General features: G+C 43.4%; 1 protein-coding gene across 1 annotated transcript; it reads right to left on the reverse strand.

The window, feature by feature from the left end:
• Positions 1-1,932: 1,932 nt before the first annotated feature.
• Positions 1,933-23,384, reverse strand: LOC120042031 (myosin heavy chain, fast skeletal muscle-like). The gene is made up of 39 exons (XM_038986922.1): positions 23,169-23,384; positions 22,686-22,820; positions 22,346-22,502; positions 21,915-21,942; positions 21,577-21,664; positions 21,357-21,449; positions 21,120-21,180; positions 20,837-20,935; positions 19,935-20,038; positions 19,361-19,499; positions 18,491-18,609; positions 18,172-18,321; positions 17,904-18,074; positions 17,361-17,676; positions 16,794-16,858; positions 16,613-16,700; positions 13,798-13,915; positions 13,462-13,585; positions 12,950-13,086; positions 11,556-11,811; positions 10,412-10,654; positions 9,912-10,088; positions 9,668-9,813; positions 9,386-9,476; positions 7,686-8,075; positions 7,462-7,588; positions 7,172-7,290; positions 6,833-7,029; positions 6,499-6,682; positions 6,197-6,362; positions 5,749-5,873; positions 5,321-5,629; positions 4,200-4,403; positions 3,881-4,006; positions 3,545-3,715; positions 3,155-3,259; positions 2,970-3,065; positions 2,415-2,546; positions 1,933-2,052 (listed from the first exon to the last, which is right to left on the reverse strand). The coding sequence occupies exons 1-39, from the start codon at positions 23,382-23,384 to the stop codon at positions 2,032-2,034; spliced, it is 5,793 nt and encodes a 1,930-aa protein (XP_038842850.1). The 3' UTR covers positions 1,933-2,031.
• Between the last annotated feature and the right edge of the window lie 335 nt (positions 23,385-23,719).

The following is a 23,719-nucleotide window of genomic DNA, read 5'->3' on the forward strand; positions in this document are numbered from 1 at the left end:
TTTGTGTGTGCGTAGTCAGCCCTCTGTCCTTGGTTATGTGTGTGTCTCATTATTTCGTGAAATGCGGACCCAAGCACTCTTTTGATCAAGGCCTTTCCTTATCAGTGTTTATAAAAGGTCTGTGCCAGCCATCTGTCTTTGGGTGTGTGAGAAACCCTGCTTAGAAAGAAGTTAGTTATAACAATGTAATAGCAATATGCTTGTGTTATTTTAAATGGTATTTATTACACTTGTCTACATTTCCGGTCACAACTTGCAGACTTGTTTACGTGTTGCTGTGCATTTTGTTGCCAACCTTACTTTGCTACCTGACAACTTTACGGTTTTAACTTTTTAATTACCGTTTACATTTTTTGTTTTTCCCTCACTCAACTTTTTCACTCCGGACGCTTTATCTGGACATGGTTCGTCAGCACCTTCAACAGCCGAAGCTAAGTAGTAACATTAACATGATGCCTTCTAATTGCAGTAGCTGTACTCATAATATACAGGAGAACGATCGCCTTACGGCGAGGATAGCTGGGCTGCAAGCCCAGCTTCAGACGCAATCGTTAGGCAAGGGTAATTTCAGTGTAGGAAAGGAAGAAACAGCGTCTGTGCCACCAGTAAGTACAGATAGTAACATTAGTACAAATCCCCTCGCACAGTCCCCGCAGCCGGACAACTTTCTCATGGCTTCTGGAGGGGAATGCTCAACCGGTGTCGCTCATTCAGCCGACAGAAACCTTTAACCGGTTTTCCCCATTAAGCAGCAAGTCGGAGTCTGAGGCCGAGCCTTCTCTGGTCTCTACTCACCATTAGCTCTGATAAATTGGTGGTAGCTGGTAACCAGCTGTACCGTTTTTTTTGACCTTGTGGGAGATCTGTTGATGTACCCTTGAGCAGACCGTTGACCCTGGTTGCTGCTGTGGGTCGCTCTGTATGGGAGTCTGTTAGATGACTGAATGTGATGTAGATGTTGAGCAGCTTCACTGCAAGTATGTTTTAAATATTCAATAAAAAATGCATAGTCCCGTGTGATGGTAATAAGTCCACAGTCACAAAGGAAGTGTATGTAGGCCGACATGTTTTTAATCAATGATCAACATTTCACCATGAAAATCATATTTTATGAAACACAGGAAATTTATATTTTCTTTACTTTTTTCATGTATATATGCGCATAATCTCGGATAACCCAGGACTAAAATCTTGTGTAATTTGGTCAGATGATAGATTACCATTTATTTTCACGTCGTCTGGCCACATGAGATTATTGTGTGCATTATCTGGGACAAAATTCAAATGCAAAAAATCTGGTTTGTTGTATCCTGAGAACTTTGGTCTGAGTAATTTCCGTCCAATCACCAGTGTTCTCTCTCAATTGTTACCATGGTTATGCTACCATCTTCCTTCTCCTATTTGTTTCTTATGGAGACATTTCAATTTGGGTGTGTTCATATAGGCCCCTCCCCCTGAGTGTAAAGGGTTAAAACTATCATGTTGATGTTATGGATGATTATAATAGCTTAGTCTATGAATTGTGTATGTAACGGATGTGAAATGGCTAGCTAGTTAGCGGGTACGCGCTAGTAGCATTTCAATCAGTTACGTCACTTGCTCTGAGACCTATAAGTAGTGTTGCCCCTTGCTCTGCAAGGGCCGCGGCTTTTGTGGAGCGATGGGTAACGATGCTTCGTGGGTGTCAGTTGTTGATGTGTGCAGAGGGTCCCTGGTTCGCGCCCGTGTCGGGGCGAGGGGACGTACTAAAGTTATACTGTTACATGTAGTTACATTTCTCCATCCTCATCCCTCAGCAAAAAAAAATGAATGCTTTGTTGGGGTGTCCGCTTTGATGTTGCTTGAATCCCAGATTGCTCCTTGAGTTAAAGTACAATATTTTTGTGGTATGAAAAGCTGTTTTCTGAGAAAAAAGTCCACAGTCACAAAGGAAGTGTATGTAGGCCTACATGTTTTTAATCAATGATCAACATTTCACCATGAAAATCATATTTTATGAAACACAGGAAATTGATAAGACTTTGGTCTTGTTTATTCAGCAACTTCTTTTCCCTGTAAGAAGAAAGAAATAACAGAATAGATCAGTATTAATAATGAACATGATACATATATCAACACTTGGAAATAACAGAATAGATCAGTATTAATAATGAACATGATAAATATATCAACACTTGGAAATAACAGAATGGATCAAGTATTTACGACTCTGTGCTCAGCTTGATTTTCGATTTTGAAGTACCAACTAAATTTGGATTATTTACCCTGTCCTGAAATGTGTTTCTCAGAGATCCTCAACATTTGAGTGATTGTAAAAGGTCAGTATTGACATCTGTGAAGAATGAATCATAGGTGGTGTTGATGTGGTCATGTTTGAACATCAGTCAGGTGTAGGTTTAGCAGCACTTCCGTACCTTTCCGCTGTCGCGGCTCTTGGATCTGAGCTTGTTGACCTGAGTCTCAGCGATGTCAGCACGCTCCTCGGCCTCCTCCAGCTCATTCTGAACCTTCCTGAACTTAGACATGTGCTGGTTGGATGCTTCCTCCTGGGTAAAGAAAAGAGAGGGAGAGCCTAACATCAGTATTGAAAGTTTGAAGCTTCAAGTAGCAATTTAATATATATTTCTTAAAGGAATTATGAGGGAGAAGGATGATACATGAGAGAAAGTGAGTGGTGGAACAGGGGATAAACTGCTGCTTCCAGGACCATGTGATCCAGGAGAGTCAGCACTACCACCAGACCAGCCCCCGGCACAAAGCTAAATAATATTCAACCCGCTCTACTTTAAATTGTTACACATAGGAAGAGGAGTCACTGTGCATACATTTCTTCAGAAATGACTTGCACTATCAACTGAGTCAATGTTGACTGATGTGCAGTACAACACTTAACTAAACTGTCTAGACGTTTTGTAATGTCTACTAGGGAATGTAAGCTTTCAGAGGTTTTGACTAAGTCTGTGACTCACCGCTTCCTCAGCCTGCCTCTTGTAGGCCTTCACTTTCATCTGCAGCTTATCTACCAGGTCCTGAAGTCTGGCAACGTTCTTCTTATCCTCCTCAGTCTGTGGGAGAAGTTACAAGAATCAATAGTCCATAGTGTTAACACACAAACCAGTGTGCTTGAGTGTGTGAAGAATGCACTTTTTCTTACCTGGTAAGTGAGCTCCTTGACTCTGCGCTCATACTTGCGGACTCCCTTGACCGCGTCTACACCTCTTCTCTGCTCGGCCTCCACCTCAGACTCGAGCTCACGCACCTTTGTGGAAGAAATAAACGTAGGCATTTATGTGAGGTGGTGAAGTCAGACGTAACAAATCTTTGTAAATCAGAGGAATGTTCTTCTACTGGTCAAGAAGTGTTGTCTACTCCTATGTACTTTTACGATTTTAATTAAAGAGGTCTATAATGAAAACAATGACATTTCATGATGTAGGTGGGTGATTCAGAGGAAAAAGCCATTACACAATGCTCCTGTGTATTTTTATATGATCAAATACATTTCCAGCAATCTGTCTTTCAATCCACCCTGCTGTTAACTCACCCTGGACTCCAGTTTCTGGAGCTGCTTCTTGCCTCCCTTCATGGCCAGATTCTCAGCCTCATCCAGGCGGTGCTGCAGGTCCTTGACTGTGACCTCCAGGTTCTTCTTCATCCTCTCCAGGTGAGAGCTGGTGTCCTGCTCCTTCTTCAGCTCCTCAGCCATCATGGCCGCCTGGAATGGTAGTTAGTTTCATTTATGCACCAACTGGCACCAATCATAATGTCCCTCTGAGATCATCTGACCTCCTTTTTGAGATCTCTGTTTAACCAGCCCAGCTTCCATTGGCCTTTGGGGACAAATCTAGTTGATGTAATTGAGTAGATCATAAGGACTCACGTCAGTGATGGCCTTCTTGGCCTTCTCCTCTGCGTTCCTGGCCTCCTGGACGATGTCGTCCACCTCTCCCTGCACCTGAACCAGGTCAGTCTCCAGCTTCTTCTTGGTGTTCGCAAGGCTGGTGTTCTGAAGGAGGAAACGAGGCGATTTGTTTGACTCTCAAGATAACTTACAAGTCACAAGGCTAAAATTATAAAAATATAAATATAAAACAAACGAAAATATTAAAGGTTTATCAATATTAAGCTGTTGAATTATATATGTGTGTGTAATCGGTATGCTTGGTTGAGTTTCATTAGAAATGGCCTTTGACCCGTACCTGGGAGTGCAGCAGTCCGACGCGCTCGCTGGCGTCGACCAGCTCAGTCTCAGCAACTTTGCGTCCTCTCTCTGTCTGCTCCAGAGCAACTCTCAGCTCTTCGATTTCAGCCACCATCAGACCGTTTCTGCGCTCCACCATGGCTGCCTGCTCCTTCATGTCCTCTGCGGCGCGGACGGCATCATCAAGGTGCAATTGGGCATCCTGGGGTTCACAATGAATTAGGAATTGTGGAAGTAGGGGCGATACGATCGGTGAGAGAAATGTTAATGGGTAAAAATGTTCCTAATATCCCTACCTTTCTACACTCTAAGAATTAGTGGTGACTAGAGGAATCCTGGGTATCCTCAAGGAACCCCTAGAGTTCCTCAAGGAGCCATTGCTAGTCAATGGTTCATATTTTCACATTTGGTTAGTTGAGGGGTTCTTGGATACACCTTTAATGGTTTGATGCAGCAGCAGGTTCATGGAGGAACCCCTGGAGTGGAGGAAGACTTAGTAGGGGCTTTAAGATAGATTGTTTTGGGGCCAAACAGAGTACATTTAATTCATGTTCATCTGTTCTGTTGTATTGTCATCACATGTTAAGGTTGAACACGGACAGTTTTGTTGCTTCAATGAGGCCAGTGGAGGTGTATTCATTCCTCAAGAGCAAATCCCAAAGTTGGACTATTTTACAACCTTACTATTTTTATATCATCAGCAATTTAAAAAAAAAAGATTATATTAGAATATTCAATATGCATAAATATTCAAGAAACATTTTAATTTGCAGTATACAGGAATGACATTTGTGCTAACGGATGACAAAAAATAACCCTCCAATAAGCCACATCTCCAATCTGATAGGCTGCCACCTCTATAATATATTATTAAATAGGTTCAAAATGTAACCGCTCCAATCACAAAAAGGTTCCGGTTTCAACTGGAAAGGTTCTGCTGGTGCGACAACCCAAAAGGTTCTTCCAGGCACCTTTACTTCTAAGAGTGTAATATCCCTACCTTCCTACAGTATATTAGTCCACTCTATTACATTCCACTGTTCTATTCTTTTCTACTGATTCACAAACAAATCCCTCCCCATGTTCAGGTTTTTGAGCCTGATGTCCCAGTCCCTTTACCTTGTACTGTCCCTGGACGTTCCTCAGCTGTTTCTGGGCCTCAGCGGCCTGCCTGTTGGCGTGGCTCAGCTGAATCTCCATCTCGTTCAGGTCTCCCTCCATCTTCTTCTTCACCCTCAGGGCGTCATTCCTGCTCCTGACCTCAGAGTCCAGGGTGCTCTGCATAGAGTCAACCACCCTCTGGCTGTTCCTCTTGATCTGCTCCATCTCCTCGTCCTTCTCAGCGATCTTCCTGTCCACCTCACCCTTGATCTGGTTCAGCTCCAGCTGCACACGCAGAATCTTGGATTCCTCGTGCTCCAGTGTGCCCTGGACAAGGAGAAGCAGTCAGACAAATTGTTTAACACAAATAATTACAAACTGAATATATGACTACAATAAACACCGTTAAAGGGAGCATTGGATTGTCAAACAGCTGTAGTTTGTACCTCCGCCTCCTCCAGAGCGGTCTGGATCTCAGACTTCTCTGTCTCCACGGTCTTCTTGGCCTTCTCCAGCTCATGGATGCTCTTGCCAGTCTCTCCGATCTGCTCAGTCAGGTCAGAGATCTCCTCTGCACACACAAACACAGGAGCTGTTTAGACTCAGGAGATATTCAGTAGATATCACCAATGCACTGAAGTTTAAAATGAATTATAATAACAGATAATTCAATAACAGTACTTCATACTGTCTTGCTAATCTAATTTCCCACCACATCATTGGGTTGTTCAAAGGAATACCAATTACAAGTTCCAAAAAATATATTTTAAACTTTACATGAACATTCTGAGATTGTTAAAAAGTAATTTTTATATAATATTAATGATTACAGTTGATTCCATTTTCAAACACTGGTCAAACATCGGACGAAAATAACTGCTGTCAAATGCTCACGTTGCAGGTTCTTGTTCTCCCTCTTCAGAGTCTCCAGATGATCCAGAGCCTCCTCGTACGAGTTCTTCATCTTGAAGAGTTCAGTGCTCATAGAGCGAGCCTCCTTCTGAGCTCCTTCCAGCTCAGCCTGACCCTCCTCATACTTCTGCTTCCAATCTGCCAGAACCTGGGGAAATCCATGGGATTTTCATTACAACTCATTGATGGAGAGTTTTGAATCAGAAATATGCTACAATTATACTACATCTGATCAAATAGCAGACAGGAAACATCAGCCTAGAGTGAGGTTTATAAATGTTCACCTTGTCAAAGTTCCTCTGCTTCTTGTCAAGGTTGGCGGCCATGGCGTTGGCTCTCTCAACGTCAATCATGAGGTCCTCCACCTCTCCCTGCAGTCTCTGCTTGGTCTTCTCCAGGGAGGCGCACTTTGAGTTGGTCGCCTCAATGGTCTCCTCAGCCTCCTGCAGACGCTGGGCCAGCTTCTTCCTGTTGAACAACATAGGGTGGTGTTACGGTGAGTCATTTGTTGTGAAACAAATGTTGCAGTACATATTGAAGTAACATTTTCTCAGATCCCCCTACCACCCTCACCATCCACACCGTTTATTTGAGTTTTTGCTATTGCGTGCAACTCACTTGGCCTCCTCCAGCTCCTCTGTGCGTTGGATGGCATCAGTTTCATACTTAGTCCTCCACTGAGCCACCTCACTGTTGGCCTTGGACATGCCGCGCTGCAGCTCTGCCTTGGCCTCCTGCTCCTCCTCAAACTGCTCTCTCAGGAGATCACAGTCATGGCGGGCAGACTGGACACCATGGGCCAGTGCGTTTTTAGCCTTTGAGAGAGAGAGAAAGAAAGACAAAGAGAGAGAGAGTAAAACAAATGATATTAGAAGTCTCTGAGGGTGGCGTAGAAACAGTCTATGTGTAGATAAAGCTTTAAACTGTGGTAGGTGTTTTCCGTTTTGGGTGCCTTACCTTGACCTCCTCCTCAATCTGTCTCTTCAGCTCCTCCACCTGCTGGGTGAAGGCCTGTTTGCCTCTGGTCAGCTGAGACACCAGGCCTTCCTTCTCCTCCAGCTGGCGGCCAAACTCACCTGCAGGGTTAGAGTGACCTCCTGTTAATGAGTCATTCTTTCTAGATTGAAATTGTATTTTGAGGAATCGTAGTGCAGAAACTATGTGGACTGAATTTACAGCCCCCGATACATGTTATTGTGTACTACTGAGGTGAACTATATTGGTTTGTTGTTCATTGTTGAAGGTACCATTTTCTGTCAGGAGTCTGGCCCTCTGTCCGCTGATGTCGTTGACCTGGCGAGCATTCTCATCATTCTTAGTCTTGAGCTCACTCAGCTGGTCCTCAAGAGTACGGCACATCTTCTCCAGATTGCCCTGTTAATGAACCATATGGGACTGTCAACTTCAGTTTATTGAATGGTAATTTAGCTGACCCTCCTCAACACTGCTTGACCAAAACATCACTACTCACCTTTGCCTTGGCGACAGCCTCCATGTTGCTGGAGAGGTCATCAATCTCCATCTTGTACTCGCTCTTCTCCTTCTCCAGCTTCTGCTTGACGCGCTGCAGGTTGTCGATCTGCTCCCCGAGCTCAGCCACACTGTCGGCCTGCTTCTTGCGCAGAGCGGCGGCTGTGGCCTCATGCTGCAAGGTGGACTCTTCAAGATCGCGACGCAGCTTCTGGAACTCAGCCTCGCGCTTCTTGTTCATCTCAATCTGAGCAGCAGTGGCGCCTCCGGCCTCCTCCAGTCTCTCGCTGATCTCCTCAAGTTCCCTGGAGAGATCGGCCCTCTGCTTCTCAACCTTGGCCCTGGCAGCACGCTCAGCCTCAATTTCCTCCTCCAGCTCCTCAATACGAGCCTAAAACAGGGGGTAGGAGCAGGGGGATGAACACTACAATACAGTTGAAACAATTGAACCTCACCACATAATAATAGTATGTATTGTATATTTAGTATAAATGTGTTTATACATAGCCAGTTACACTAACATATTTACTATATTCATTAGACAGTGTCCCATTAGACAGTGTCCCATTAGACAGTGTCCCATGCAGGATCCAAACTAACAATGGTAAGAAGCAACATCTTTACATAGAAAGAAGCACCATCTACCATCTTACTGAGCCATCAGAATCCACCAGGAAGAAGAACCATCTTCCATCTTACTGAGCCATCAGAATCCACCAGGAAGAAGCACCATCTTCCATCTTTCTGAGCCATCAGAATCCACCAGGAAGATGCACCATCTTCCATCTTACTGAGCCATCAGAATCCACCAGGAAGAAGCACCATCTTCCATCTTACTGAGCCATCAGAATCCACCAGGAAGAAGCACCATCTTCCATTTTACTGAGCCACCAGGAAGAAGCACCATCTTCCATCTTACTGAGCCATCAGAATCCACCAGGAAGAAGCACCATCTTCCATCTTACTGAGCCATCAGAATCCACCAGGAAGAAGCACCATCTTCCAACCTACTGAGCCATCAGAATCCACCAGGAAGAAGCACCATCTTCCAACCTACTGACCCATCAGAAGCCACCAGGAAGAAGCACCATCTTCCATCTTACTGAGCCATCAGAATCCACCAGGAAGAAGCACCATCTTCCATCTTACTGAGCCATCAGAATCCACCAGGAAGATGCACCATCTTCCATCTTACTGAGCCATCAGAATCCACCAGGAAGAAGCACCATCTTCCATCTTACTGAGCCATCAGAATCCACCAGGAAGAAGCACCATCTTCCATCTTACTGAGCCATCAGAATCCACCAGGAAGAAGCACCATCTTCCAACCTACTGAGCCATCAGAATCCACCAGGAAGAAGCACCATCTTCCAACCTACTGACCCATCAGAAGCCACCAGGAAGAAGCACCATCTTCCATCTTACTGAGCCATCAGAATCCACCAGGAAGAAGCACCATCTTCCATCTTACTGAGCCATCAGAATCCACCAGGAAGATGCACCATCTTCCATCTTACTGAGCCATCAGAATCCACCAGGAAGAAGCACCATCTTCCATCTTACTGAGCCATCAGAATCCACCAGGAAGAAGCACCGTCTTCCATCTTACGGAGCCATCAGAAACCACCAGGAAGAATGTGTGCTACCAGAATAAATGTGTCAGTTATTTTCCTGTACTGGAGCTGAGATCCTGTACTGTACCTGGAGTTCCTTGATCTTCTTCTGCAGCTGAGCTCCCAGAGACTGCTCATCCTCTATCTTGCTGAGGAGCTGGCTGGTCTCAAACTCCTTCCTAACAAACACAAACACGTTGATTGCAAAGTTTGTTTTGGTTAGACAGTATAAAGGGAGCATATTTGACCATTCATTTTGCTTTTAAGAATCACATACAAAGTTTAATTCATAGTTATAAGAATGAACCAAGAAGAACCATTATGTTGATTAAGATGGCAGGGAAAACTGTAGTAATTTATTTGTGTTTACTTCTTGATTTTCTCATCAGACTGCTGCTTGTCATTCTCCAGGTCCATTATGGACTCCTGGGCCAGTTTCAGATCTCCCTCCAGCTTTCTCTTGGATCTCTCAAGGTCCATACGGAGCTTCTTCTCTTGCTCCAGAGAACCCTCAAGCTACAAGATATAAACAGACATGTGTTGGTCAAATCTAAACAACTGAAGATAATAACATCTTACACACTATCATGGCCAGAATGTCAAACTCCACTCACGTCGTCCACTTGCTGTTCCAGCTTGGTCTTGGCCTTGGTCAGAGTGTTGACTTTGTCCTCCTCTGCCTGCAGGTCGTCCAGTGTCTGCTGGTGGGCCTCTTGGAGGGCTTTCTTCTCCTTGGTCAGCTTGGCAACACTCTCATCCATAGACGCCATCTCCTCTGTCAGGTTTTTAACCTGAAAACAGCCACAACAAAATGTGTCTTTGGTCACTTCACCATAAATTGGAGAATTAGTTAAATTTATAACAGAAATGTGTCAACAAGTACAGTACTATAGATTCAACACTAGATGGCACTGTACTCCATGCCAGTGTACTGAATGGAAATCATATACGAGTTGGTAGCAGAACATGCAATGAATGTGGGGAGAACACCACAACTGAAATTCCACTATTTTGTGTCTTAATTTTTACTGTACCCACAAAAAGACTTGAATTACATTTCTGTTTTGAGTTGATTATTCTTTGGATTATTGTTTGGTTAGACTGTCTACGAGACCTTGTTTTCGGTGGCGTGCTTCTCCTTCTCCACTTTGGCCAAGGTGAGCTCCAGGTCATCAATGTCCTTCTTCAGCTCAGAGCACTCATCCTCCAGCTTCCTCTTCTTGGCAGTCAACTCAGCATTCATCTCCTCCTCATCCTCCAGCCTCTCAGTCGTCTCTTTGAGTTTGGCCTCCAGCTGGATCTTGCTCTTGATGAGCCCCTCACACCTTTCCTCAGCATCGTTCAGATTCTCTGAATCCTGGTTTCAGAACAGGAGAAAAAACCTGTGTTCTCACTTTGTGTATCAAAATATAGACTTGATTTAGTCAAATAAGTCAGAGCAAATCAATTTAAATGCATGACATATATAACTATATTTCACAGGCCAAAAAGATCATCAAGGACTTCAACCGCCTGTTCACCCCGCTATCATCCAGAAGGCGAGGTCAGTACAGGTGTGTCAAAGCTGGGACCGAGAGACTGGAAAACAGCTTCTATCTCAAGGCCATCAGACTGTTAAATAGCCATCACTAGCCGGTTACTACCCGGTTACTCAACCCTGCACCTTAGAGGCTGCTGCCCTTTGTATATAGACATGGGATCACTGGTTACTCAACCCTGCACCTTAGAGGCTGCTGCCCTTTGTATATAGACATGGAATCACTGGTTACTCAACCCTGCACCTTAGAGGCTGCTGCCCTTTGTATATAGACATGGAATCATCCTTGGAGAGGAGTGCATGTTCCCCAAGTCTTGGGGGAAATATACTGTTTTACCCACGTCATATGTACAGTATATACTGTATTCTAGTCACCTTAGAGGGTGCTTCCCTATGTACATAGACATGGAATCACTGGCCACTTTAATAATCGAACACTGGTCCATCCTTGAAGAGGAGTGCATGTTCCCCAAGTCTTGGGGGGAATATACTGTTTTACCCACTTCATATGTACAGTATATACTGTATTCTAGTCACCTTAGAGGCTGCTGCCCTATGTACATAGACATGGAACACTGTTTTACCCACTTTATATTTATATACTGTATTCTAGTCAGGGCCATCCTATTCAATTATTGTTCATACGTGCTGATGTGTGTGCGATCGTGTCTGTGTCCTTGTGTGTCTAAATGTGCTCTGATGAGGGTTGTTGCTCACTCACAGATGCGACTTGAAGCGCCAGGTCACTCCTCTCCTGCACCATGGCCACCATCTTCTCCTCCAACTCCTTCTTCTTGGCCAGAGCCTTGGCCAGGTCTGTCGTCATCTTCTCATAGTTCTCCTTCATGTTGGCCAGCTCCTTCTCAGTCTCAGCGCTCTGCAGCAGGGGCTTGATCTTGAAGTACAACTTCATCCATGGCCAGGTTTTCACATTCATGAATGAACGGATGTTGTACTGGATGGTGAAGACGGAATCTCTGGTCCACAGAAAGGATAGAGTGACATGGTGAGTGACATGCTGAGTGACATGCTGAGTGACATGGTGAGTGACATGGTGAGTGACATGGTGAGTGACATGCTGAGTGACATGGTGAGTGACATGCTGAGTGACATGGTGAGTGACATGGTGAGTGACATGCTGAGTGACACGGTGAGGTGACATGCTGAGTGACATGGTGAGTGACACGGTGAGGTGACATGCTGAGTGACATGCTGAGTGACATGCTGAGTGACACGGTGAGGTGACATGCTGAGTGACATGCTGAGTGACACGGTGAGGTGACATGCTGAGTGACATGGTGAGTGACATGGTGAGTGACATGTGAGTGACACGGTGAGGTGACATGCTGAGTGACACGGTGAGTGACATGCTGAGTGACATGGTGAGTGACACGGTGAGTGACACGGTGAGGTGACATGCTGAGTGACACGGTGAGTGACATGGTGAGTGACATGGTGAGTGACATGGTGAGTGACATGCTGAGTGACATGCTGAGTGACATGGTGAGTGACATGCTGAGTGACACGGTGAGTGACACGGTGAGTGACATGCTTAAAGGTGTTTTTGGGGGGTTTTTTCCCTGTGGAAAACGATATCCCAAGTATAAATACAGTAAAGTACAAACACTAAACGGTAAAAATATATGTTTTGAAGAAAATAGTATTTTTTTTATACAACTGCAAACTTCAAGGAGAGGCATTTCTAGTATTCCTTAACAGTAAAGAAAAACATCACTGGATGACGTATTTAAAGCTACATTCTGCGATTCGAAGAATAACAAACAGGGACCCCACCACTTTTTGCATACAGCTGAGGAATGGGGCTAGGGAAATATAATCCCTCTTAAATGTATAGACAGCGCTCTAGATGAAAGGACTGACAGGTGATGTTAAGATCATGAGGCATTTCATATTATTCCAGAATGAATGGGTAAATATCACTTAGTTAAATAACAATTGAACAGCTTGCTAAATACCAAACTGCTACTTTAATAGAATGTTATAACATGTACCTTCTCATCCTGAACAACTCACAGCATATTCACTATGTAATCACTATACATTACATACAGGTGGTTGACAGAACAGTTTGCCAAGATGTCTACTCTTCCTCACCTCCTCTCCATCATCTTGGTGAACTCTCTCCTCATGAGGAATCCACGGCTGAGAGCCTGGACCATGCCGACCAGAGAGGCCAGCTTCTCATCTCTCATCTCCTCCAGGACACCCAGCAGACCGGCTTTGAAGAACACCTGACACAGGTTGACGTGGTCAATTATGGAACCACAGTCAGGTGGTAACAGACAGAAAGGGGTGAATCAAAAGAGAGGAACAAAACCACTAGACTGGTTTGAACAACATAAACATTGTAATCCTTACAAACAAACCATGGGATAGGTTGTTTATGAGCTGTAAGTTATTGTATAGCTGTAGATTAATAATGTACACTGACATAGATAACTGTACAAGCACAAGATAATGAATTGAGTATAATATTTTATTTTACATTTTTAAGAAATAATAACAAGATGGATAGATCAACTGGAGAGACATTTAATGGTTAGAGTTTAAATGATCATTGAAGTTGTGTTTTAGTTGGCATCTCTTGCTGGGGGTATTTGACTGACCTTGGTGTGTCCAAACTTGTAGTCCTCGTGATTCACATCAATGGACCCAAGCAGCTTCTCAGAAGCCTTCTTGTTGTCCATGAACTGGCCCTCGGGGATGACGCTGGCATTCAGTACTTTGTACCTGAATCAGGAGAAATGTTTAACATATGTCAAGTTGTAATCGGTTTGGTTAAGCCTATTCTGATGCTGGGAAAACCCTCAGAGCAAATATTTATGTATGTGTGTGTGTGTGTGTGTGTGTGTGTGTGTGTGTGTGTGTGTGTGTGTGTGTGTGTGTGTGTGTGTGTGTGTGTGTGTGTGTGTGTGTGTGTGTGTGTGTGTGTGTGTGTGTACCTCTGCTTGAAGTCAGCATAGATGATTCTGCTGGGGAAGCCCTTCCTGCAGATCCTAATACCCTCCAGAACACCATTACACCTGAGCTGGTGGATAACCAGGAAGTTCTCCATCAAACCTGCAAACACAAACCAAGTCTCTTTAAATGCTCTCCCTATTCCAACTAAACTACTTAAAGAGCTGCTTCATGTGCTTGGCCCTCCTATGTTGAACATAATAAACGGCTCTCTATCCACCGGATGTGTACCAAACTCACTAAAAGTGGCAGTAATAAAGCCTCTCTTGAAAAAGCCAAACCTTGACCCAGAAAATATAAAAAACGAATCGGCCTATATCGAATCTTCCATTCCTCTCAAAAATTGTAGAAAAAGCTGTTGCACAGCAACTCACTGCCTTCCTGAAGACAAACAATGTATGTCTGGTTGCTTCAGTCTGGTTTTAGACCCCAGCATAGCACTGAGACTGCACTTGTGAAGGTGGTAAATGACCTTTTAATGGCGTCAGACCGAGGCTCTGCATCTGTCCTCGTGCTACTAGACCTTAGTGCTGCCTTTGATACCATCGATCACCACATTCTTTTGGAGAGATTGGAAATGCAAATTGGTCTACACGGACAAGTTCTGGCCTGGTTTAGATCTTATCTGTCGGAAAGATATCCGTTTGTCTCTGTGAATGGTTTATCCTCTGACAAATCAACTGTACATTTCGGTGTTCCTCAAGGTTCCGTTTTAGGACCACTATTGTTTTCACTATATATTTTACTTCTTGGGGATGTCATTCGAAAACATAATGTTAACTTTCACTGCTATGCGGATGACACACAGCTGTACATTTCAATGAAACATGGTGAAGCCCCAAAATTGCCCTCGCTAGAAGCCTGTGTTTCAGACATAAGGAAGTGGATGGCTGCAAACTTTCTACTTTTAAACTCGGACAAAACAGAGATGCTTGTTCTAGGTCCCAAGAAACAAAGAGATCTTCTGTTGAATCTGACAATTAATCTTGATGGTTGTAAAGTCGTCTCAAATAAAACTGTGAAGGACCTCGGCGTTACTCTGGACCCTGATCTCTCTTTTGACGAACATATCAAGACTGTTTCAAGGACAGCTTTTTTACATCTACGTAACATTGCAAAAATCAGAACTTTTCTGTCCAAAAATGATGCAGAAAAATGTATCTATGCTTTTGTTACTTCTAGGTTAGACTACTGCAATGTTCTACTTTCCGGCTACCCGGATAAAGCACCAAATAAACTGTGCAAAATACGGCTGCTAGAATCGTGACTAGAACCCCAAAAAATTGATCATATTACTCCAGTGCTAGCCTCCCTACACTGGCTTCCTGTTAAGGCAAGGGCTGATTTCAAGGTTTTACTGTTAACCTACAAAGCGTTACATGGGCTTGCTCCTACCTATCTTTCCGAGTTGGTCCTGCCGTACATACCTACACGTACGCTACGGTCACAAGACGCAGGCCTCCTAATTGTCCCTAGAATTTCTAAGCAAACAGCTGGAGGCAGGGCTTTCTCCTATAGATCTCAATTTTTATGGAATAGTCTGCCTACCCATGTGAGAGACATGAGATGATTGAGTGTAGTCTGGCCAAGGAGTGTGAAGGTGAACGGAAAGGCACTGGAGCAACGAACCGCCCTTGCTGTCTCTGCCTGCCTCTAACCCTATTACAGGGGCTGAGTCACTGGCTTACTGGTGCTCTTTCATGCCGTCCCTAGGAGGGGTGCGTCACTTGAGTGGGTTGAGTCACTGACGTGATCTTCCTTGGTTTGTGCCGTGGCGGAGATCTTTGTGGGTTATACTTGGCCTTGTCTCAGGATGGTAAGTTGGTGGTTGAAGATATCCCTCTAGTGGTGTGGGGGCTGTGCTTTGGCAAAGTGGGTGGGGTTATATCCTTCCTGTTTGGCCCTCTCCGGGGGTATCATCGGATGGGGCCACAGTGTCTCCTGACCCCTCCTGTCTCAGCCTCCAGTATTTATGCTGCAGTAGTTTATGTGTTGGGGGGTTAGGGTCAGTTTGTTATATCTGGAGTACTTCTCCTGTCTTATCCGGTGTCCTGTGTGAATTTAAGTATGCTCTCTCTAATTCTCTCTTTCTCTCTTTCTTTCTCTCTCTCGGAGGACCTGAGCCCTAGGACCATGCGTCAGGACTACCTGGCATGATGACTCCTTGTTGTCCCCAGTCCACCTGGCCGTGCTGCTGCTCCAGTTTCAACTGTTCTGCCTGCGGCTATGGATCTCTGACCTGTTCACCGGACGTGCTACCTGTCCCAGACCTGCTGTTTTCAACTCTCTAGAGACCGCAGGAGCGGTAGAGATACTCTTAATGATCGGCTATGAAAAGCCAACGGACATTTACTCCTGAGGTGCTGACTTGCTGCACTCTCGACAACTACTGTGATTATTATTATTTGACCATGCTGGTCATTTATGAACACTTGAACATCTTGGCCATGTTCTGTTATAATCTCCACCCGGCACAACCAGAAGAGAACTGGCCACCCCTCATAGCCTGGTTCCTCTCTAGGTTTCTTCCTAGGTTTTGGCCTTTCTAGGGAGTTTTTCCTAGCCACTGTGCTTCTACACCTGCATTGCTTGCATTGCTTGCTGTTTTGGGTTTTAGGCTGGGTTTCTGTACAGCACTTTGAGACATCAAATGTTGTACGAAGGGCTATATAAATACATTTGATTTGATTTTTTGATTTGATTTGATTTAAATACTTATAAACAGGTTGAAGATTGGTTTGTTAAGGTTACTAATATTGTACTGATGTGATGTCATATTTAACTCAATGTTTATTGTACCTGGAGTCTTTGACTCGTTGGGGATCAGGCAGCGTACAAAGTGAGGATGAGTGCTCCTCAAGTTGGTCATCAGCTTGCCCAAGTTCTCCTGTAAGAGGGTTACAAACCATTTTCTCAGAAATCATTTCTGATAATCAGTACACCTTTTGAAGGACTGAATATCCCCATTTTAAAAGCTCACCCTGAACTGGGAGGACACAGTCTGCATGGAACCACCCTTCTTCTTGCCTCCTTTCTTGGTTGTATCTGTTGTAATGGAGAAAAGTTCAATATAAATGAGAGAATCAGGTTAACTTCACACGTATCTTAATGCAAATGCTGCCAATGAGATTGTGTAAAATAACACCTATTGTATGAGTAAATTAACCCAGTAAATCACCCAGAGAGATTGTGATACATTTAAAGCAGCAATCAGCAGTTGAAACAATAACAAAGCATGCTCCCTGCCCCTGTTTCAATAAAAACATGAGAGATGGGGCTGGAGAAATGTAACCACTCAAATGTATAGATAGAGCTATGTATTCAAGGACTGACCATCTTGTTTCCCTTTACTTTGTTTACAAACATTGGAGTAAAACAAGCTCAAATTTGGGTTCTGATGGGGTACGGCGGTTGAACTAAGCTGATGTTCTTCAAGAATGAATGGGTACATATCTTAATAAGTCCACAAATGGATGTAGCAACTGCAGATTGACCCTTTAAAGAAAATGGGACTGTAACTAGTTCTTCATTAAATCTTTTGATGTGCTGCTAGTCTTACCCTCAGGTGGGGCAGCGACATACAGGGTCCCCATCAGTTTGACTGAGGACTTCCCGTACAGCTGAAGAACAGAGTCGTTCAGGGGGTCCTTGTTCTTCTCCAGCCAGCCAGTGATGTTGTAGTCCACAGTGCCGGCGTAGTGCACCAGGGAGAAGTGGGCCTCTGCCTTGCCTTTGGCTGGCTTGGGCTTCTCAAACGCCTTGTTTTTGCCAAGATGCTGGGCGTACAGCTTGTCCTTGAAGGTAGTGTCTGAAGACTTGGGGAACATGCACTCCTCTTCAAGGATGGAGAAGATGCCCAATGGCTTTATGAAAAGAGATGTATATCAAATTAGTGATATTTACATTTAGGATCACATTTATTCTTTCAGCAAACATGCTATTATCAGAGTATCTTCATTTAGGGGCCCATAATAGGAAACATTTTGAGTTCTCAACAGTCAGATACGTTGTACCATGTGATAATAGCTCACACATCACTCCATTTGAGCTTTGCTGTTGAGGTCCATTATAATCCTGACAGACAGCTTACCTTCTCAATAAGCTCAATGCAGGCAGCCAAGTCCATGCCGAAGTCAATGAAGGCCCAGACGATTCCCTCCTTCTTGTACTCCTCTTGTTCCAGGACGAACATGGTGTGGTTGAAAAACTGTTGCAGTTTCTCATTGGTGAAGTTGATGCACAGCTGCTCCATGCTGTTGTACTGTTGATGGAATTTCAGAAGGGATCATTTCATCATCATACAAGGCTGTAATCCCTCTCAATCACAACTCATTGTCTTGTTCTGGTCTCAGACTCACATCAAAGATCTCAAACCCGGCAATGTCGAGCACACCGATATAGAACTGCCTTGGATTCTTGGTGTCCAACATCTCGTTGATACGGATGACCATCCACAAGAACATCCTCTCGTAGATGGACTTTGCCAGAGCCGAGACTGAGTTATTAACCTGCAATGATAATACCTCTAATGAATACATGAGATGTTGACCATGTCAAGTGATGAGGTGAAAAGAGCTTTGGGGAAAACAACATCACTCTTCAAAACAAGCAATGCACTCATCACCAAAAGATGTATGGTGCTCAGAAGATGGTAGAAGCTGTGTTTGGCCGCCTTACCTGAGGCACAGTCTGTCCCTTGGTCACATACTCGTTGCCGACCTTCACTCTGGGGTAGCACAGAGCCTTCAGCATCTCAGCTGAGTTCAGGCCCAGCAGGTAGCCGATTTTATCAGCCACTGGAGAGAGAACCAACATGGGAATGGGACTAATGTTTACATATTGTATATCTATGAGTGGGACTGGGAATGGGACTAATGTGTAAATATTGTATATCTATGAGTGGGACTGGGAATGGGACTAATGTTTACATATTGTATATCTATGATTGGGACTGGGAATGGGACTAATGTTTACATATTGTATATCTATGAGTGGGACTGGGAATGGGACTAATGTTTACATATTGTATATCTATGAGTGGGACTGGGAATGGGACTAATGTTTACATGTTGTATATCTATGAGTGGGACTGGGAATGGGACTAATGTTTACATGTTGTATATCTATGAGTGGGACTGGGAATGGGACTAATGTTTACATATTGTATATCTATGAGTGGGACTGGGAATGGGACTAATGTCTACATATTGTATATCTATGAGTGGGACTTGGAATGGGACTAATGTTTACATATTGTATATCTATGAGTGGGACTGGGAATGGGACTAATGTTTACATGTTGTATATCTATGAGTGGGACTGGGAATGGGACTAATGTTTACATGTTGTATATCTATGAGTGGGACTGGGAATGGGACTAATGTCTACATATTGTATATCTATGAGTGGGACTTGGAATGGGACTAATGTTTACATATTGTATATCTATGAGTGGGACTGGGAATGGGACTAATGTTTACATATTGTATATCTATGAGTGGGACTGGGAATGGGACTAATGTTTACATATTATATGAGTGGACTCACCCTCTGTGCCGTCTGGCTCGGCCTGCTCCTCACGCTGCTTCTGCTTGAATTTCAAGTTGCCATGGTGCAGTACAGCTCCTGTCAGCTTGTAGATGCTCATCTTTTCATCATTACTGAAGCCCAGGACTGTAATGGCATCCTGGCATTAGACAGGAAGTACAACAGTGATGAACTGAACGGTAGTTTTCTCACATACAGTACACTACAGTTCTGTTCTCTCAGCAGAACAAATGGGATGGATACATTTGACTGGCTTCTCAGATCCACGTGATTACACTTGACCAACACTGGTTGACGACTAACACAACATACATTTTACACAGTTCCACAGGGACTTAGTGGCACTCTCTTGTGGATGTCCTACATGTACAGTATGGGCCTCAAGGTGAAGTGTGAAGGCATGAAGAGTTCCTTGAGGCACATGCCTAACTAACTCAATGCATTTAGAATAAAACAGAAAAATACATGAAAATTCCCAGCTGCCACCAAGTTGGAATTGCACAGTGCATTCAGTGTGTATGGTGATCCTACCCATTCCATATCTAGAATATGATGAACCCTTTGTTTGACTCACGTCTGTGGCATCCAGCTCTTCCTTGTCGTTGATGCTGGCCACAGTGATCTGGCCCTGGCTGCACATGGGGAAGTCGTAGGGGTTGGTGGTGATGAGCGCCATTTCTATGGACAACAGAGAATGTCTTGTCAGTTAAATCTCTTAGATTTCTGCTGTCCTACCTTTACAGTCTCTCTCTCTCCTTTACTCAGTAGATGGACTCAAGTATTTTATATCACGGTTAGGGTTTCAAAGCTATCGGCGGTAATTTACCAAAGTTACCGTAATCTTCAGTAATTTTGGCAATTAACAGAAAATCTATGGCAACATATCGTAACTTTGGTAATTCATTTTTTAATAACTTTTAAAAAATGTATTCATTTTATATTACAATTCTTCAAAATATTTACTTTTGTTTAACAACTGCCCCCAGCTTGATGCCTAAACATTGACAACAAACACATATAATAAAACCGAATGTGTAAAATAATAAAATAAATGATATTTCATGCTGAAACCCTTATTGAACACCAATGGTATTCATTAAGTTGATGGTTCATATCTAGGATAATGTTTTACAGCTTCGTCATTCTATTTTAAATCATAGTATTAGGTTACTTAATATATTGGACATGTGATAATGCCACACAGAGGGTCAGAGATAATTACAGACCTCTGGGATCATCTGAAATACCCCAAAGGGCCACTGGATGTCGTATGATAAATGACATCAAATCCTTGAAAGATACTTTCACAATACTTATCAGAGTGCATTACTTGATAGATCTTCCCCAAAGACCTGACTCATATCTAGATGCCTTGTTACGTTGGATGTACTCATTGGAATAGTATTAATAGTGTGGACAATGAATTCCACAGATGGGGGTGGGAATAATTAATCCTGTAACTCTACTTTGCCTTACCAACAACCTCAGGTTTGTGATTGGTCATCATCTGGAAGAAGATGTGGTAGCCTCTCTCATCGGGAAGCTGGAAGGACACTCTGGACTTCTCTAGCAGGTCTGAGAGAGAAAGAGAGAGAGATTGACACAAAGAGAAAGAGAGAGAGAGAGAGAGAGAAAGAGAGTGAGAGAGAGAGAGACAGAGAGAGAGAGAGAGAGAGAGAGTGAACATTAGATAAAGATTATCTCCCCGAAAAATCTGTGAATTTAGTAAATAATTGAGAAACAATCAAAATCAACTCACAGGTCTCAATGTCAGCTTTAGCCAGTTTGCTACCTTGGAAGTGAATCCTGATGAATTTACCCTAAAGTAGAGCATGGGGGTTAGAAAGAGGATAACTAAATACATCTAACATTTTACTTTGATAGACTCCTTTAAATGTTACAATTTGTCGAACATCTATTGATATAACAAATGGGAAATACTGAAATACATTTGTCCAATATTAGATAACATACACAGTATGCCCTTCATACTTACAAAGCGAGACGAGTTGTCGTTCCTCACTGTCTTGGCATTGCCGTAAGACTCGAGCAGAGGGTTAGCAGCAATGATCTGATCCTCAAGAGACCCCTGATTGAGACAAACACAAGTTGCTCAGAAACTGGTAAAGTTAGTTATTCTCGATTGCTTGAACACAGCCCACCAAACTGAAATGTGTTAGAAAGGTACAACCTACCTGCATTTTGCCTGGCTCTGCTTCCTTCTTGGCACCAGACACTGCAATGGTGGCAAAGTACTGGATAACACGCTTGGTGTTTACAGTCTTTCCTGCACCGGATTCTCCACTGGTTATTAATATGACAGAGAAACAGGGGTTTTAGTAACATGTTTGAATGTCACATTGACTTACACTAAGAAATAGCATTGAAAAATACACTGTTTTCCTACATAAATTAACAAGTATCCCCACTCATCGACTCATTTCTATGCATAGCCTAATCCATTCATAATGTCATGTATTTTCATCACACCCAAGTGTCCCAAAATATTGCAGTAGAAACCCTTTCTCAAATGAGATTTTAGTAAACAACTTACGTAATCAGGACGGACTGGTTCTCCTGGTCTGTAACAAAACAACATATTGATTATCATACTCAAGCAACATTATGGGGACATTATTGAATTCTTAGCATCATCATGGATTTCATTTTGGAACATTTTCCATTCAAGGCCAGTGATATCAGATATTACCAGCAAACTGTTCTAACGTAGACTAGAAAACAGCAGATACCTCTCTAAAGCACATTTTAACTTCCATCCATCCATCCATCCATCCATCCATCCATCCATCCATCCATCCATCCATCCATCCATCCATCCATCCATCCATCCATCCATCCATCCATCCATCCATCCATCCATCCATCCATCCATCCATCCATCCATCCATCCATCCATCCATCCATCCATCCATCCATGCATCCATCCATCCATCCATCCATCCATCCATCCATTAGAGCTCATACCAATCTGCATGAACTGAAAGGCGTTGTCAGAGACGGAGAAGATATGGGGTGGAGCCTCCATCCTCTTCTTCCCTCTGTAGGCGTTGACAACCTCCATGTCGTACACAGGAAGCCACTTGTAGGGATTCACCGTGGCACAGAACAGCCCAGAGTAGGTCTGGATGAAAGAGATTAAATTAGGGGATTCGAAAAATCAGCTTGACGTTTACCTGGATTTATGTGAGGATGTGGGTGTACTATGGTATAGTAATGTAAGTCTACTGTATTGGTATGTTTTGGTGTCTACCATTACTTTATGTGTAGTACTGTATGAGTGTGTATGTTTATACAGGTATCTTACATAGATCATCCATGCTGCATAACGCTCTTTGAGGTTATACAACACAGAGGCTTCATTCAGGTAGGTCATCATGGCCATGTCCTCAATCTTGTCGTACTTAGGGGGGTTCATCTGGTAGACATCTGCTTCTTTGAACTCTTTTCCTTCCTGAAACAGTCAGAAATCTAGATTATACACAGATCAAACTGGACAGGACTGAATGCTTTAAAAAAACAAATCTTTAAATAAAACTGCATCCCCCCATCTAATCCAACTACTTTGTTATCAACCACTGACGACTACATGGTGATACTTAACTAGTCAATATAGAACATTCTATTTAATTAGCAGGGATAAAAGGACGTGTTTGAAGGTTATATTCTGCTTACAAAAAAACAAAGAAATGCTTATTAATCAATCTTTTTTTTACTTATTTAATTTTTTACAATTGGCATGAAAAAAGTGTGTCTGCACAATCTTCAATACTTTTCAAATCAGGCTTACCTCCTTAGTGCCGTTAGGATTGATGACTGTTACAGTACACTTTCCTTCAGTCCTGGCAGTGACCAAACCCTTAAGGTAAAGCTCCTTGGTGTCTGCGACATAGCAGGCGTTCTTTGAATCAAAGGGTGCGGTTTGTGCCTCCATCCTCTCCTTCTCAGGCTTACGGAGGTATATGGCAGCCTTGCCGTAGATCTGCATCTCCGCGTCCGTACTCATGGTGACGGATCACTAGGAAAGAGACAAAACAAGAAACATGATTGACTCTGTGGTGCTTCCTCCACAGTCAACAGAGTTGTGAGTGGCATCTCTCACAGAACATTTGTCACTTTTCTTATGAAGACTCAAACTATGTCTCACCTTGTTTTTCCCCTTCTACAGATGAATTTGTACTTCTTGGAGAACCCTGGGAAACATTAGGTTGTTGTGAATACGCACAAGTCTAAAGCTATTTCATTTAGCCCCCGAAGAGGTAGAAAACATTTAGAATGGTATAATTCAACACAATCATTACAGCCTTGTCCAATTCAGCTACAGGTGCAACTGGTAACTTT

Source organism: Salvelinus namaycush, unplaced genomic scaffold (assembly GCF_016432855.1).
Source record: "Salvelinus namaycush isolate Seneca unplaced genomic scaffold, SaNama_1.0 Scaffold60, whole genome shotgun sequence".
NCBI classification, from domain to species: Eukaryota; Metazoa; Chordata; class Actinopteri; order Salmoniformes; family Salmonidae; genus Salvelinus; species Salvelinus namaycush.